Source organism: Strongylocentrotus purpuratus, unplaced genomic scaffold, assembly GCF_000002235.5.
Source record: "Strongylocentrotus purpuratus isolate Spur 01 unplaced genomic scaffold, Spur_5.0 spur5_scaffold_13, whole genome shotgun sequence".
Classification (NCBI taxonomy): Eukaryota; Metazoa; Echinodermata; class Echinoidea; order Camarodonta; family Strongylocentrotidae; genus Strongylocentrotus; species Strongylocentrotus purpuratus.
In genome coordinates this window covers 2,530,374-2,548,507 of record NW_022145598.1, presented here as the reverse complement: position 1 = coordinate 2,548,507, position 18,134 = coordinate 2,530,374, and the positions used below count along the sequence as shown (strand labels likewise).

Here is an 18,134-nt window from a genome sequence, read left to right as displayed (position 1 = left end):
TATCCCTGACCGGAATATAATATTATTGAAACATATTTTGTATTTCTTTATGCATGGACAATCTGCTCAGCAGCCATTAAGCTTATTATTGTATTTGTTTTCACAGATTCAAACATTCGTCCGATGAAAAAGGAAACACAAAACAAAAATGGAAACAAAACACAGTTAGGAACCATTGGGGAAAAGAGGGGGGAAAATATTTTATACAGAGTTGCTTTCATGAAGTGCTTTTTAGATAAACTTTAAAATAAACTTGACTTCTGGTAATGATAAAAAATAAATTCGCAAAGATTCCAACAAAACCTACACTTAATTTTCAAGATTAAAAATAAGGAAATCCGGGCAAGTAGGCCCAACACCATGTGCTTAACACACTCAGGTCACTATATGGAAATGGGATTTGTGGTTTGTATCGAAAATTATGCCAAGTAAGTTTGTGTGCATTTTTTTTCACTGGTTCAAACAACAACCTACTGCAGGATAAACGGTTCAGAATAAATCATATCAATTTTCTTTCAAAATATGGTTTACATACCAGAGCTCAAGAAAATCTTGAGAATCTCAGAACTTTATTTGCCAAGAATAACCATATTGTTACAATAATGTCCCGAAAAGGGGAAAACAAATATTTCTAATTTATGGGAAACAGTGAATACAATTTAACCGAACTGTCAAAACTCAATTGACTGTGAATGTAAATATCTGGGACTGTAATCCCGACTCCACCCAATTATTTCTTAAAGTCAGGGATATCAAAATGCACAGCCCACCCCCGCGAGTGGCTTAGAAATGAAGGGCGTGCCCCCCCCCCCTCAATCGGAAGGCGATATTTATTTATTTTCCAAGTTAGAAGGAAAATAACGAGGAGAAAGAAAGTTGAGGGGAATATAGGGCAATACAAAACAATGACCCGTTTCACCATTCACTCTCTCGATCGCTTTTTTTCTTCTCGCATTTCACGTATATCTTTTTAAATGTTTTATCTCATGTGAATAAATTCTCCATTTTAAGGCCAAAATATATTACGTTTTTCGATTTTAACAAACTTAAGACGCCAGATAACAAATCAACATTTGATAAACATGTTTTTATTAGAAATGTCTAATCAGTTTACATAATTCGTTTCAGAAATCTTCCACTAAACAAAAACAACAATGAATAACAGTAAATCGTTACTAGAATATCATTACAACAAATAAATACAACACAACCGTTACCGTTGAGCACACTTAGTTTCACCAATAATTGGTTAAAAAATTGGTGTACTGTTTAAATACTGTCATAAAATAGTTATGTTCCGACTTATAATAATTTTCCTTTATTAAAACTCCTTAAAAAATGGAAATTATCTAATTGCGCCGTACATGTACGTCAGCGTATTACATCGGAAACACAAATACAAGAAACTTCTTTGTTCAATAAGATCTAAATCCTTTTTCATTTCATTCGATATTCGTGTCCTGCGACAAAATATAAACAGGCCCTCTCTTGACGAAAAATATCAAGGGCAGATCATAAAGAGAACGCAGTAGTTCTGGACCCTTTTTGTTGACTTTTGTATTCGCCGACTATACGCGTTAAGCCGAGTGATGGCGCGATCCCCGAGAACCGGTCCCGAAAAGGGTCCAGTGCAATTGCTCAACGCTGAAGTCTTCAATTAGTCAATCCATATTTTCTATTTAGTAATAACATCATTAAACTATTAACTCACATTACGAAAGGCTCAGCATCAAGTATTTACCAGTGATTATTTTCCTAATTTGTAACTTTAATTGTTATCAATTTATTGTCCAACATCTGGGCCCCGTTGCATAAAACTTACCGTTGATGGTAACTTTGCCATCAATGGTAACTACCATGGAAACCTTGATTTTGATTGGCTGTTGAGCCCTGTTACCATGGTAGTTACCATTGATGGCAAAGTTACCATCAATGGTAAGCTTTATGCAACAGGGCCAAGTCTTTTAAGGTAAATTTGATTGATAGACGGGTGATCATTTTATGCCGTTGCTTAGCATCCTTTTCTAGTCAGAAAAAGTCGGGTACTCTTCACTCTTAACTCACAAACACACAAACAATCTCTATTTGCTACAGTGTATATATCATTGGATATTTATAACAATGGCTTAAATATTATTGAACTGTCTTAAGTACAAATGGAGTTATCATTAAGCCAAATAAGACTGGAAGTGGGTAGTTTTTGCAAAACCCTTGTATTGCCAAAAGTAATATTCTTCAGTCAATAATTGGTGCCTATATTGTAACATTGCTGCTGTGGCAAACGGGTGACCGTGTAGAGGGATAGAGAAAGCAATCGAAGGGTTAATAAAATTTGTTGAGGAAATTGCCAGTGCTATAGCGATCAGAAAGCATCTGCATGACTGGAAAGCTCTCCTCCGGATCATAATCATCAACACTGTCTTGGTGAAGTCCAGCTAATTCTCGGGCTATCGTATGGAAGGAACTTTGGTTCGATGTCATGCTGATGTCGGGAACCACTACACCAGGGCTCGTTGCATGCGGCGAGGCATCGCCCGTATTGTCAGAGCGGGGATTGGTCGAATCCCTGGGAACCAGCCTTCGGTTGTCCGCTCCACCGCCACCGTGCATGCCGCGGCGACTTCTGCGCGAATCAGAATTGACATCGATCCGAGAGTCTGAAGCGGTCAGGTGACTGTTCATAGGGGCATCTAGATGCAGAGAACTGTACCTGTGGTCGATTTCACTCTCTTCATCTTGTTCGCTCTTTTCAAAGTTTTCATACAAGGGTTGTTCAAAGACCGGTTGTTCGTAGAGAGGCTGTGAGCTGAGTATGGCATCGCATGGAAGCGACGAAGGATACTGTTTTACAGACCTTTTGCTCCTGCGTATAACCGTTTGCGCGTATATCGGATCTTCCGGTTCTACGAACTGCTCATATGTCGCATTTTCATCATGTTCAGATACCATAGATGTTCTTGAAAGAGTTGTATCCGTGGCACTTGGAGTACCGTCCCGACAGAACGCGAAAGAGGTTGGTCTCCAGCTTCCACCGGCATCGCAAGTGGCATAATCCCCGCTGATAGTCCTGCACGTAGAATACATAGCGGCGATTGACTCACGCGAAGGTGAAGCTTTGCTTTTCATCATCGACGCGAAGTTCGAAGTCGGTTGCCTCCTTCTAAAGTTTTCATAAACAGTTTCCATACCACCATCATCGGTCATGTTGCTCTCCCCACCGATGCTCATGTCGTTGTTGTTATGTGAAGCGAGACTACGCGTATCGTCTTTATCCTGGCAAAAATCAAACGATATTGGGCGAATGTGTCTTGCGTGACGCCTGGCAGCAACATCGACCACTTCGCAGTAAACCTGGCTTTCGCTCTCGCCACCCGTCGTACTGTCTTCATCCGGATGTCCTAACTTAAACCTGACAGAGTTATCATCATAAACACCACTTTCACTCCGCCTCGCCGGACTTTGTTCGTAGGCGAGAATACTACATCGCTCTTCCGATTGTTTCGCTGGTAACGAAGCGGTCTTGTTTTTCGTAGCAGAGGAGTGGTTGGTATGGACCGGAGAGGCATCGGCGCTGTCTCCGCTGAAAGAAGCGTAGAGAGAGCCGTTTGATTTCCTGGCGATATGGTTTTGTCCGACCCGGACTACAGTAGATGCGTAATGTTTGAGTACTTCCTGGACCCGACGCTGAGAATGGGAGGTGTGTAGAGAGTCTTTAGTCATGACTGGTTGGTGAAGGGTTGCATAGGCTTCGGAGTCTGTTGAGTAACGGCGAAACGGTAGAGGGGACTTTCCTAACGCCTTGTATCTGCATGGGAAAAAAATGACACAAACGTACGAAAATTGTTAAAAGTCAGAAAATTGCAAAACAAATGATGTATGTATCTGAAAAATGAAAATGAAAATCGAAAATAAACCACTTTCCGGATAATGTTCCGGATAATGTTCTGAATAATGTTCAGGATAATGTCCAAGATTTGTGTAAATGATAATCTTCATAATCTTGTTCAAAGATTGTTATCATCATGATTGGATAGATCAGAACACGGTTTCCGGCTCCAGCGAAGTAGCATGAATGAAGCCATTAAAGAGATGCTGGTATCATGGGGAGGGGGTGGTCTTACTTGCTGGATGAACCCATCACCCCTTCCTTTTCCCGCGTCCTCTAGCCCCCCCCCCCCCTCCTCCCTCCTCTTTTTGTCGCTGTTCGAAGTAGGAGGAACATGCCTTTGAGTCCCCTGAAACTATACCACTGTAATTCTCCTGTATCAATAATGAAATAATGATTTTTCTATCTAGAAAACGATATAGAAATGTTCATACATATTCGAATCGAGTGGCATATTTGCAAAACCCTTGATATATATTGGCCAATAAATTCATTCAGTGCTACCGCTATACAACTCATCAAATCAGTTTACAACTCCAAGAAACCGGTATATTTATTTCGCTATTATTCGCTCAGTAAAAGCAAAATGCTTTGAAGACATCAGTTTTAAGGGTTTAATTTTCGTAATTTGCTTATGGTCCTTTTGAAGAATCATGCCCACCTTTTAAATCGGTTTATTTTGTTAGCATATTTGTCTGCATCATTGACAAACCAAATACAAAACATTCAAATAAAAATAATATAATAGATTATTATTGATTCACATAAAGAGCGACAACTGAAATACACACAAAATAAATAATGCATATATATATATATATATATATATAATTGAAAACTTGAAAGTATGGAGGTAAATCAAAGAATCAAGATAAATGTAGAGGTCAACTATCATAAGCATAACTGATTGAGTCGTAGCATGGGTATAGCTTTATAGCATGGGTATAAATTTATCTTGGGCATAACTCTGACGAATTTGATTAAATGAAAACTAGGAAATACCCATGGTAGCTGTCGTTCAAATATTCACATGCTACTATGAGTCACGAGGAAAATTGGTCAAATTCGCCTCAATATCAAATCCACGAGAAGCGTTACATAAAGGGCGTATTTTTTTCCTGTTTTCTTTCTCTTTTTTTCTTAAACATTCCTTCATACATGTACCTTTCGGTGCCTTCCCCCCTGGGAATCTTTATCAATTTCAGTGCCTTGACAACTTCATGTGTAATCATGGTTCGTGGGAGTACTATGTCCCTTCTTCAAATCAAGACCGCCTGTATTTTTTTCTTTTCCTCTTACCGAGGTGATTTATTTCACATATTTCACATTTCATATATATTTACATCAATTTACCTTTTAACATAATACAAATTTAAAAAAATATTCAAATTAATAGTTATAACCTTAACATTTCTTGAAAAAATGTTTTTGTGTTTCGTCAATGCAATTTTTTTTTTTATTTGCTAGGTAATATCGTAGTTTTAATTTGAAATTAATGAACAGATTTTCAGTAATGTACTCTTTTCCATCACACCGAAGTTTAATATACATTATGTATATTATGTTTTGTCCTAAAATTAACATGAAGTTTATCACAAGTTTTCCTTTTTTTTCAATAAAATAACCTTAAACTAATGCTTTTTAATTAACATTTATTTGTTCACGAAAGTAATTACAATATAAGTTTTCAATATTTTTCCAAAAAACTCTAACCTTGTTACATTTTAACAAGACATAAAAAGTAGTTTCTGTTTCTTTACATATATCACACTAGCCATTTTCCGTTATACGCCATCTGCATAAATAATATATAGGCCTATATATATATATATACGTTTATCCTTCACTTATACTGGTGTTTACGCTCTGGATGTGTTACCAACGGCTATTACAGCAGGAACCTAGACTGAAGGTTTATCTTGACATTCTTAAGAAGTCAAACGCATCGATTAAAGCGTTTAAATAAAAAGTGTGTGTACGTGGAAACAAAGTAAGTGGAAAGTCATTAAAAAGAAAACGGATCATTGGTGATGATACGGTATATTTCCCGAATCCATATTTTTTGGTTTCATTATTTCTAAATGCTTACTGATATCTGAGAAGTGAGACATACCTCCCTGTTGATATGTTGGTCAACCTCACTGTAAACGCTTAACAAAATGGCCTTTGAACAGTAAGCTAAACGTCTTGCAATAATAATTAAGCCAATTGCCCCCCCCCCCCCCCCCACTATTAAACCAAGTGTGCCAACTTGGATGCAAGCGTACAAGTGAAGCATATACATGTACATGATGCGAGGATTTTTTTGGGTAAAGATACAAGATACCAGTTTGATTACGAATGATCAGAAACGTAAATAAATTTGCTTTTTTAAATGTGTTGTGTTCCGTTTTGAGGTCACGTGTATTAAATCTCGGTCTATCGAATTCATTTTTAAATTAGAGAGGGCATCGCCCTGGCTTTGCAGAAGAAAAGTGTTATAATAATAATATCCCAATTTATGTAGCGCAGGTACTATATGACTGCGCTTGAAACAAAGTATTACACTAGCTCAGACGCCATGATAAGGCACTGCAGCGTTCGAGTGATTTCCTACTACCGGACACCCATTTACTTCACCTGGGTGGATTAATGTCTTGCCAAAGAACAATAAGGCCGCAGCGGGACTCGAACCGCTAACCATGTTATCCAGTGTCCGGTGATGTATCCACAACTTAAGAGCATTATGATATCAGAATATCGTTATCATGGTAATAGCAATATTTCCTTGGTTCCGGTTCTTTGTCTTGTTTTCTTTAATATCCGTCATATAACATTATTTCAAAAATGAAAACAACAAAACAGAGGGAGGGGCGATTTACTTTACCATTCTGTTATGACGGGTTCCACTTTATACATCTGTTGCCATACCCCCCCCCCCCCCCCCTCGATCATCTGTATCATTGCTGAATACGCCAAAGCTACGATAAGACCTTTGCTGGTAAACACGTTTGTTACCTTATTTTCTCTCATTTTTTTATTATCAAAAGGTTGGATATATATTTAAAATGTATTACTTAAATAGACTATTTGTTTAGGGTAGTCGATATACAGAGGGCGGGGGGGGGGGGGGGCAGTGGGAATTTGTGAATAAACCCCCATTCAGATTATTCAGATTTTGCAGACAATAATATCAACAACCATTATATATGGGTATTTTTGTTTTCAATAATTTAATTTACAATGCGACAAGCTGCTTTGCTCTTGTCATACCTATCGGAAAATGTTGTGGGTTTGTTTTATTCAATTTAATGTGTTTGTGCTTTACTAGAAAAACATATCTGCCTCGTCAGTGAATTGAGTTTGACACCCTCCCATTCAAATGGGTCCAGCGTCGCCCTGATTTCATTACAGTTCCGAAAAGGAAACTTATTTTTCATCGACGTCCCTAGGATTTTGAGCCTCATTCACTCTCTTATGACACGGCCTTCATCCTTTTAATCTCCACTCTGACATTTTGTTTATATCTCTAACTTTGAGAAGGGTGCGGCAGCCGTTACTAGAAGGATTATCCCGGTCTTCCTGTTAGGTCTTGTGAGAATTATCGTCTGCAGAAAACGAGTTGATTAACTGACCCGCAACTTTGCGATCAACTTACGATCGAAATAATGTTTAACTCTACATGTAATGGTATTTCCTAATTTAGGCATGACAGAGATACATCAAAGAAATTATTTGATTTTTGCACTTCTGTAGATATTTATCTCGCAATATCTCTAGTGACATACTAGCCTATTTGACGTACTGTGATCTCACCTATGTTACTTTTTTCTATCATAATATATTGTATAATAGATTTATCTTTAATTTGATTTATGACATGCAATACGCTTGAAATACAAGTTATATATAAACAAATACTTTAATGTTGATAATTCTTCGTCACGACAATATACAAATAATAATCAAAACAATTGAAATATAAATCCTTGAGAGTTCTCTTCTTAATAAATAAGAAGAAGAATTGTCTGGAATTTAAATTTTAATTGTTTTAATTATTTTTTATATATACATATACACATTATAGCGTCATTAGAAGGACATGTGTAGAGAAAATGAGTCATTATTATAGTAGACATGGTCATAAGCAGGACATGTTCATGTCCTGTTAACGATTGAACAAAAGAAGTAGTGCCTTCTACGTGCGTTTGCAGGCAGAGGAAACGTAAAGGCCTCCCAAGAAATAAAAGGTTTAATCATCAGTCATTCATTAGGAATATTGTTTTGAATATAGGGTTAGGGCTAGGGTTAGTGTAATATACCAGTTTTTATGATGTCCGGATAATGTACCATTTGGGGTAATATATAGATGTCCTGTTAGTACAATATGTAGGGTTATTCTCGATAGATAAAGTTGAATATCTTCTTAAAAGCATCGTTTAACGATGTTAAATCTGAGATGCATAGCCCTACGTGTTATCAGTGTCTGTGATATGGTGTAATATTGAAGCCCTAACAACTTTTTTTTTCGTTTTACCTACATGTAACTGCTAAGAAAGCATGTGTATGCTTTTAACTAAGCAACCAAAGGACCGACAGCTTTCAGTTCTTTTCGAGGGACTTGCTATGATGATTAATGCATTAACAAAGGGCACTAGCGCATCGACTTGGTTTCGACCCTGGAACATCCCGGTTACAAGACCACTGCTCTACCACCTTTAGCATTAATCAAACACATACATTTTGCCGAGTGGACATAACCTAGAATAACAATTATAGGTTTATCTATTTATATTTGGTGTGGTTAAAGTTAAACTTTTTGTTAATGGATGTATTATAACAAAATTTTAACTTGTATCGCTTAATGATCCGGCGTTTTAATCTAAAAAGTACTTAGAACTCGGAACAGTACACTTTTGCTTTACAAGGGAAATGATTTGAATGTTATCTTCTCTTTCAAAATTGAGCAATGCTAGACTAATCAGAGAGTCATATAGCTTCGGCGGATAAAGTACAATAATATGAGGGCCCCTACATTAAAACTTTATAGATAGGGAGAGCATGGAGGGGAAGAAGAGGGGCTGATCGTTCTTTGTGTCGTGTCATCGTTGCATTTGAGAGAAGGGGCGGAGGGGAGAATGACAGGTTAAAAGAGGTATGAAGAGAGAGAGAGAGAGAGAGAGAGAGAGAGAGGGGGGGGGGGGGGGGGTGGTGAGAGAGAGAGGGGATGGTGAGAGGGGTAAAGTGAGGGGGGGTAGGCGAGTGGGAGATTAGAAATGCCCACACCCTTGGAGCCTTTAAAGCTCAACATGGTCGAAATATGCGCTAGAGCCCATCAAGTATACTCTGCTCAATCGAATACGTATGCTTGTTGCATCCCAGCTGAGGAGTTTATGCAGTAGCCTACCAGAACCAGAACCAGATTAAATTATTTGCATTCTTTGTTTAATTAGCCAATATCATAATACATTCTTATTACTACAATCAACCAATTTTAAATGGCAACTATTACCACCATAAATGTATCAATTTAATAAAGTATAATATGATTTAATCAATGCCCATTAACTAGCATTAAGTGTATCATAACCATCACAAATTCATGAATCATAAATGAATCCAACGTCACAATTGTCCCTGACAAACTATAAATGCCATGCTGTTAATTCGTTGAGACGCTAGGCCCTTGAAGTTATATTATGGGATGAGAGAGAGCGACTAGACCTGGGTTGGATCAACGACAGAGGAAGGAGGTAACTTTACATCAGACGCATGGTTGAATTAGTCATCAACGACATGTAGCTTGTTGTGGATACTGTCCTGCCCAAAAGCAGGGCAGGGTAAGGGTTATAATAGATCATCTTTCAAACCATCATGGAGAAGAAGGCTTGAATAGCTGAATATGATTATAGATACATGAATAGGCCTGTATAGCATATCAATCCTGGCTACAATGTAGTAGGTTATGAAAGTCAGTATGAACAAAGGTAGCCATAGTCTCGAAACGATAATGATCTCTACTACCTATTTGCTATGGAAAAAACAAGACAATACGAAATGTTGTACCATGATGTCTTGAAAAAAGGGGAACGAAGATGTACGTTCTTATTACATTTATTATTTTATATTACTGTTCAAATTTCCCCATTGGACATCCAATTTTGTATCATTGTTTTGTTTTACACAACCTTTCTAATTCCCCAGTTGTACCGGCGATACCGACATCGGACCGAACCAAAACATAAACTCACATTATCACGAGTTGCTAAGAGTAGGTTTTGACTCCTTCGGTTAGGCTGTATGAGTGGAGTACGACACTTGTTTTAGCGACAATTGCGCTGCGTCAGTTTCCTACATTTTAAACCAAATTCTTAATAAACCTATTCCCTGGACCCAACGCCATAATTAACCCTAACCTTAACCCTAACGTTAATCTAAAAACCTACTGCAACCCTAGCCCTAGCCCTATACCTTTGACAAAATAAAGGCCATGGCAATTATTGCTGAGCTATGTCGGGTCCCCCTCTTGGTAGTTAAAAGAGTGTTTACCTACCTCCAGAATAGGAAGAGTGCGATATTGATGATGACGAGAGAGAAGACAGCTAATGTGATGCAGATATCTTCCAAGGCTTTGTGACGACGGTCTGGAGCCAGGGTGGTAGGAGAAGGGGGAGGAAAAGGAACGTCTGCAATAAGCAAAAAGAAGGTGAAGTTTATTTAAAAATAAAGGTAATTCTAAAATGAGGATAGACGACATGATTTGTCGTGTCTCGCTACTGTTGTTGTTGTTGTCGTATTTTGTTTGTTTGATTTTTGTGGGGGGGGGGGGCTTTGTATGACACCAGGCAATAAAGGATTTGATTTCTTTTCTTACTATTCTTCTTCTTCTTCTTCTTCTTCTTCTTCTTATTTTCGTCTTCTTCTTCTTCTTCTTTTTCTTCTTCCCCTTCTTCTTTTCGTTTCTTTCTTCTTATTATTTTTCTTCTTTTCGTTTCTTTCTTCTTATTACTTTTCTTCTTTTTATTCTTCTTCTTTTTCTTCTTCTCCTTCTTTTTATTCTTCTTATCATTATTATTAATATCATTTTTTTGTTTTTATTACATAAATATTCCACCATCTATATCGTATTGGTATGTTTTTTCCAGTTTGAATGTGTTAATGTCCATATCATGTTATCGATGATTCCATCACATGCGTAGATCCCATGCCAACAATGATTCAAGGTAAAACAAAACGGGCTTCAAACCATAGACCACAAAGGATATGTTTTTATTATTTTTGGTTTCTATATTCTATTTTCTTTTTCTCCCTAAATCGTGAATTCATTATCTCCATCGATGTACAGCAAATATCAAATTTCCAAAGAAAGTTTATCTCGTGTTTAGATATTACAACGAACCGTTTTATACTATATTACCCAATATAGGCAAATGAACTTCAGTTGAACTACTAAAGTTGACAAGTTTCCGTTAAAAACAACGAAGGTTTCGAAGAAAGAAAACAAAAACACGATTGAAATGATAGTTCTTAAAAAGCAAAGCTCATAAAAAGTATTCATTGTTCATCACAACTGCTTGTCTAACCTGCTTCTATTGTTAAAGAACATTCCATTTCTCAAAAAAAAAAGTTAATTAAAAAAGCAACTGATTTCTGCATTTATGATATCATTTGCCAGGTTGTTCTATGTGAGACCATTCATGGAGCACAGCAAGATCAAACCTGACTCATAACAAACGAGTCAAACCGATTAACACCAAAGAGAGTGCAAATCTAATTAACAGATTCTAACCTTTATATCATGTTTCGTTTTAGATTGATTGTTTTAGACGCCATGTTGCTCATTTAATCTGTAATCAGCAGGATAAGAATTGTGATAGAATGTTTACAGGAAGTCAACGATTAGATAAATCAAAATCACTCTTTCCTCGTCCCACGTCCATTGTATCTCCATATCATAGGCCTTCTATCTGATTCACACAAATATACAGATATAATTGATTGTGTGCAGGGGGGGGGGGGGGGCTAACACACGAACAATCCGGACATGAAAAGTAAGACCAAAAGGAGATGTCTATTAAATAACAATTGATTTTTCTAATTGCTATTGCCAGGCAGATCGACAATAATCGCTGTTATTCAACAATTTATGCTGGTTAATCTCGAGCATCTATTTTATCAGATCCAATATATTTGCTATATCAAATTTCAGGATAACTATTTTATTGTCGAAGTAATGGTTGTCGTTATTAATGTTATGGACCAAACACCTTGGTCCGAATTCACAAAGGAGGTTTGTCGACAAACCTCCTTTTGTTTCGTCAAACCTCCTTTTGTTTTTTACAAACCAGGTTTGTAAAAACCGCGTCAAAACGCGTCATATGACGTACGAAAACCTGGTTTGTCGACAAACCTTCCTTTGTGAACTCGGGCCCTTATGTGTGATTTGAACTGCAAGACGAGTCCTTCATACGTGGGCTTTTTTCAATGCCGGCCAGCTATTTAATTATATTTTTCATTAATTATATCCTATACACCGAGTCAGAGTCACTGTCTTGCTTGAGAGACATATTATACAGGGTGCCCCAAAAAGAACTAAACACGGGAGATCTGTAATTGCAAATATATCATTGACACATTGTCATTGATTTTGATCATTGGGGTATAATTTTTTTTCTGTAGAAAAACACAAAAACAGAAAATGGAACACTTTTGAAATATATCCTGATTTGAGAGCGGCAAAAATGGAGCTCTTTTACTTTATAAAGGTAAGAATAATATGATATCAAATAATAAAGGCATGCATAACGAGTGGTGGCTTGCTTATACCTGATTGATACGGAGGTACACAAGGGGACCTACGGCTTGATCTTCAATCCGAAGGACTTGGTCGTAAGGATTAGTGCTTTACCAAAGGGCACTAGAACATCGGCTTTGTTTTTGAGCCTGTGACCTCCTGGTTGCGAGTCATATGCTCTACCACTGAGCCATCGCGCCCCAGTGGTAGAGCAGAAAAACAAATAGCACTCTTCGTGTACACACTTACCTGTTATATTCAGTGACATTTTTCAAATCTCTCTTCACATCTAGACTGAATTAATCCAACTTGAAAAGGGTAATATACCAGACAGGCAATGTTGAAGCAAAATGTTCGACGGTGTAACAATGCTGGAGCAATGAAAAATAAGGTGGAAATTCCCACATTGAGTAAAAGTCCAAACAAGATTTTGTATCCAGCGCAGTTAATAGGGTTTTCCTTCCTATGCGCTTCGACCCTAAGAACAGAAACAATTTAACTGCTTGTAACAATGCAGTTCAGAGTTCAATAACAATATTTGGGTTTGCAGAAAGTATTTCCCCGAACAGGAAGAAAGCTGACAATCCAACTTTAACAGATAAACAAAGGGATTTTTGTTTGTAGTCGAAATGAAAGTTTAGTCGATCCGACGTCGGAATAATAAGACGAAAGTTTGCCTCAGCTATAACATGTCTAAACATTTAAAAAGTTGACGACGACTAGTTTTCAACTATTGATGGTTTCAACTGTAGATATATCAACAAGGTGTAAATGACAGACGAAATACGGTGGTAACAAGCATAAAAGTGATGGGACGGTCCGCTCACAAACTCCAGTAGAAATGATCACATCAGTTGGAATGCATGATCCAAACGCGTTGAGTTCGGAGTGTGGGGGCGCGTCAAAATGTGATGCAGGAACGTGCCCGTTATTAATAATGTCCAGTTTTAATTAGAAATAAGCAGTCCTTTGCTTTGTTTTCCTGATGACATCGACTCCTAGTACAAAATGATGATGTCACTGTAGTATGTTATTGTTGAATGTCTTTAGTCAGAACTACGCAGAGTCATCTGACCAAAAAGGGAAAGTTGAAACACTGGGAAAGTGCCAAGAAACAAAGGCGCTGTGACGTAGTAAAGTGAGTAATGTCAAGGTAAGTGGGTGTATATGTCCAAGTGTAGGGAGAAATTTGACCGTCACTGGCATCCGCCAGGTGCTTGACCAGTGTCACCGCTGCGTAAAATGACGAAGAAAGTGTCCAGATTACAATGAGTTTTTTGTTGAGGAAGCTCTTTTGGTTGCACACGACCTGTAGACATAAAAAAGAACAAAAAATGCAAAGAATTTATGAAAAGGTTCAGGAGCCGTTCGAGCGCTTATTTCCATGTATTTGGTATAATATATGCAATGTAGGTCTCTTTGTTATTTAAATATCCTTTATTACTCTTCCCCCATATCCTGACACAGATTACATCGGCATCACTGCAAATCAATAAAAACTTCTTGAAAGTTTTCTGTACATCACTTAATTATTCTCAGCTTGATGTGGACGACTATACAACACAACCTCATTTTACTTTCCTAGGCAACGGCAACTATTTTAAAGTCGTCCTCATAGCTGTTACAAGCAAATGTCTTCCAGATCGGAGAAAATAAACCAGAAGACGTTTACTTACTGACACAGATCAACACAATTTTTCCGCTCTTTTTGTCTAGCACAGTTTAGGTCGTCTGCAGAAGAGAGAGGGTTGTACCCCAACGAAGACATGTTGGGCTTATCCTGCCAACTAGTGACTAAACTGAGAGGACCACACGAATGGGCGCGTGATGCATCCTTTTACTCAGACCGGAACTAGAGGTCAAACCATGTGACATAGTCGCAATGGTCGACCGGCCGTCGACGTCGAATCGAAATACATTTCCAATTAGCCCCTTATCCGACAGGGTAAATTGAAGAACAACGTCAAGATTGTGGGATGAGAGATGGGAGAGAGAAAGAGAGAGAGAGAGAGAGAGAGAGAGAGATGTGAGGGAGATGAGCAGGATGAGAGAGAGAAATATATATCTGAGAGATATGAGAGAGAGAAAGAGAGAGAGAGAAGAGAGAGAGAGAGAGAGAGAGAGAGAGAGAGAGAGGGGGGGGGGGAGTAGATATAGAATAGATTTATTCACCATAACCATCACGATATATTCGTTGTAAGAGATTCTACCCTCTCTGTCACTGCTGTGGTTTATCATTTTTACAAAAGGACAATTATAAGGCAGTATAGGTAATCATTTGGAGGGGAATTTAAAAATCATACAAGAAATTTATGCTGTACATACATCTGTTTCTTTCCAACTCTAAATTCTAAATTCTGTATCATCCTTTTTATCAGTTTAATTTTCTTCTTTTAAAAATCGATTTGTAAAATGAATTAACCTTTTGATTCGCCATAGCCCAACATATTTGAGCAGTTCAATCCAAGAAGCCGATCTATTAATCAAACTTCCTCTCAGATCAAACATCTCCATTTAGAAACTTGTTAACCCTTCCTTCGCCATCCAAGTGAGATTTGGAAAGCTGTCCTATTTTGAATAATTATGTTTTTTTCCAATTACCATGTTCACTCCAGATGAAATTTCAACCCCCCCCCCCCCCCACCACCAAAAAAGGAGAAAACAAGGAACGATGATATGTCTTATCTAAGAGAAGGGAAGAGGATGCAGTAGGAGGAGAAGACAGACGAGGAGGAGAAGAGGAAGAAGAAGAAGAATAGGAAGAAGAAGAAGAAGAAGAAGAGGAAGAAGAAGAAGAAGAAGAGGAAGAAGAAGAAGAAGAAGAAGAAGAAGAAGAGAAGAAGAAGAAGAAGAAGAAGAAGAAGAAAAAGAAGAAGAAAAAAGAAGAAGAGGAAGAAGAAGAAGAAGAGGAAGAAGAAGAAGAAAAAGAAAAAGAAGAAAGGTAATACTACTAATAATAAGAAAGATGCAAAGAAGAAGGAAAGGGAGGAGGAGGAGGAAAAGAACGAAAAGAAAAGAAGAAAAAGAAGAACAAAGAAGAAGAAGAAGAAAAGAAAAAAATGAATCATCTTGAATATACAACCAACAAAACAAACAGAAATAAGAAATGATGGATATCATTGTTTTGTCCCAAGTTTTGTTGAATGGGCATAATTTTGGAATCTCTGTATACTGCAGTCGAATATCCCGCCGACTCATTAGCAGTCAACGAGTTAAGCGATTTTGAAGGGTGTGCTACTTCATAGATTTACCGGTAATCTAGTTTTTTAATATCCATGAAACGAAGATAATCAGATGGTTGAGGCAAAGGCATTACGATCTTCATCAAAGTTAGTCTTTAGCTACTTGCAGGATTTCGATTAAACGAACACTAACTCAAATCTTTAAATTAAAATTAAAATCCTTTTAGGATAGGTTTATGAACGAATTTGCCGACCGTGACACCCCGACTCATCAATTGGTTCAAAGTGTATATCCTCTTTTTCTCCAGATTAGGTTCCTTGGCAACCAGAAGACGGATTGAAAAGATGTGGATTCTTCTGAGAGAATAAGATTACATTATCACGCTAGCTCAATTTATTAATCTTTCTAAAGAAAAAGGAATGTTTTTTTTCGCGTGATTCATTGGTAACTTTCTATGTTTCAACTTTAATCCTGCTTTCCTCCAGATTCTCACATTTCCATGACAACCAACAGACTGCAGATTAAACAGATGTGGAGTCCTCGCTAGGGATGGAATTGCATAATCAAGGCAGCGCAATATCTATCGGTTTTTAAGCAAAACTATGGATTTGGGGATTTCCGCTGTTTCTATCATACCTTAGTCCTTATTAAAAATCACCCAGCTGATACCAGAAAGGAATTTGCTTCTAAGTGTCAAAAGTTTACATTTTGAACTTGGTAATACTCCCTTCGAGTTCTGTTACATGTACATGTATACACCCTTACACACCAAGGCTATAGTGCCCATGGAATACCCGTTCCCGACAACAAGGCCCAGGTTCAATGCAGAAATGTTAAACTAACATCCTTTTTATTTCCCAGTTCAGTTTAAGTTCAGATATTCTTTTCGCATTCGAATTAAACAAATTATACAGCAACTAGCGCACTCAAATATTTGTTGTCTAATATACATAGATGGATTTAAAGGGCGAAACGACTACGTAACCCGCCCCCCCCCCTTCCCCCTCCAATGTTGACAGAGGGGGAGAGAGACCTATATTAATATAAAGACAGAGACTGATAAACAGAGAGAGAGAAGAAGAGAAAGAGAGGGAGAGACAAAGAGAGACAAAGAGAGAGAGAGAGAGAGAGAGAGAGAGAAGCAGAAAAACAGAGAGGCAGAAGAAGAGAAAGAGAGGGAGAACGAAAAAAACAAACCACACCAGGATTTAAAATAGCTAGTGAATCACCCTCCAACTTACGGAATATATCAAAGGGCCGATGGGATGCCCCCCCCCCCCATAAAATAATAATAATGACAATTATTGTAGTAATGATAATATTAATAAAATGCAGAAAATCTTGATTTTCTTCTTCTCATTAACCCTCCCCATCAAGATTCAAAAGATGTAACTGATCGAACGAGGTCCGCCCGCGACCTTGGTCACCTTGAACGATCGGACCCCCAATGCTGATCTAAAACGACGCGTGTCGCCCCCTCCCTACCATTCATGTTCTATTCGATTACAATTTCAAAGTTACTCTTATTTGAACCCTACACTGTATATGCTGCGAGGATGCCATCTACTTTTAAGGAAAGGAAATACAGCCAAAAATATCATCGAAAATAATTAATGATGGAACGGTCTCTCTAATGTTTTTTTTTTTTTCTTTCTGTTTTTATTGTGGTCTCTCTAATGTTTGTTAGGAAGAACACACTGAGAATATGCACACAGTGATGTTTATTTTTGGAAATTAGCTTAATTATCTATTAGTAAAGGAAGTTGCGGGGTAGAGGCAGGAAAGGGGACTACTTTATGGATAATGCAAATTAAAACCACTTAATATTGGAAGATGGGGGATGTACTTTCATATTCACTGTCCCTTTGTAATCTCTCTCTCTCTCTCTCTCTCTCTCTCTCTCTCTTCTCTCTCTCTCTCTCTCTCTCTCTCTCTCTCTCTCTCTCTCTCTCTTTTCCCTCTTGAATTTTCTTACGTTATTTGATTGGAGTGAAATATCCCCGTAGCTACACCACCGACACATGTAGTCTAGCTGTTAAGATATAATTCAGAAGGTGAAATCACTCGTCCACCCTCTCGTTCACTCTCAAGGTATCCCTTTCCGTTTCTCTTTTTTTACTCGGAAAGCTCGGACATTTCACGACTTCTTTTACATAGAGAATGCCCCGTTTACACTACCTAAATCATTACATGCACTATTCTTTATCTGTAATACCCTAGTCACATCGCTAAACCGACTTCATACCGACCCCACATCAACTCATTGTGGGCCATTGGGGGTATAAATTATTA

General features: G+C 37.8%; 1 protein-coding gene across 2 annotated transcripts; it reads right to left on the bottom strand.

The window, feature by feature from the left end:
• Positions 1-2,256: 2,256 nt before the first annotated feature.
• On the bottom strand, positions 2,257-14,457 carry LOC100891812. 2 transcript variants are annotated; one of them, XM_003725051.3, is made up of 4 exons: positions 14,336-14,457; positions 12,909-13,968; positions 10,419-10,551; positions 2,257-3,805 (listed from the first exon to the last, which is right to left on the bottom strand). In XM_003725051.3, the coding sequence occupies exons 2-4, from the start codon at positions 12,925-12,927 to the stop codon at positions 2,323-2,325; spliced, it is 1,635 nt and encodes a 544-aa protein (XP_003725099.2). In that variant the 5' UTR covers positions 12,928-13,968; positions 14,336-14,457; the 3' UTR covers positions 2,257-2,322. The 2 variants fall into 2 exon arrangements, with proteins under 2 accessions (XP_003725099.2, XP_030838569.1); XM_030982709.1 differs by lacking the exon at positions 14,336-14,457 and having other exon boundaries at positions 12,909-14,249.
• Between the last annotated feature and the right edge of the window lie 3,677 nt (positions 14,458-18,134).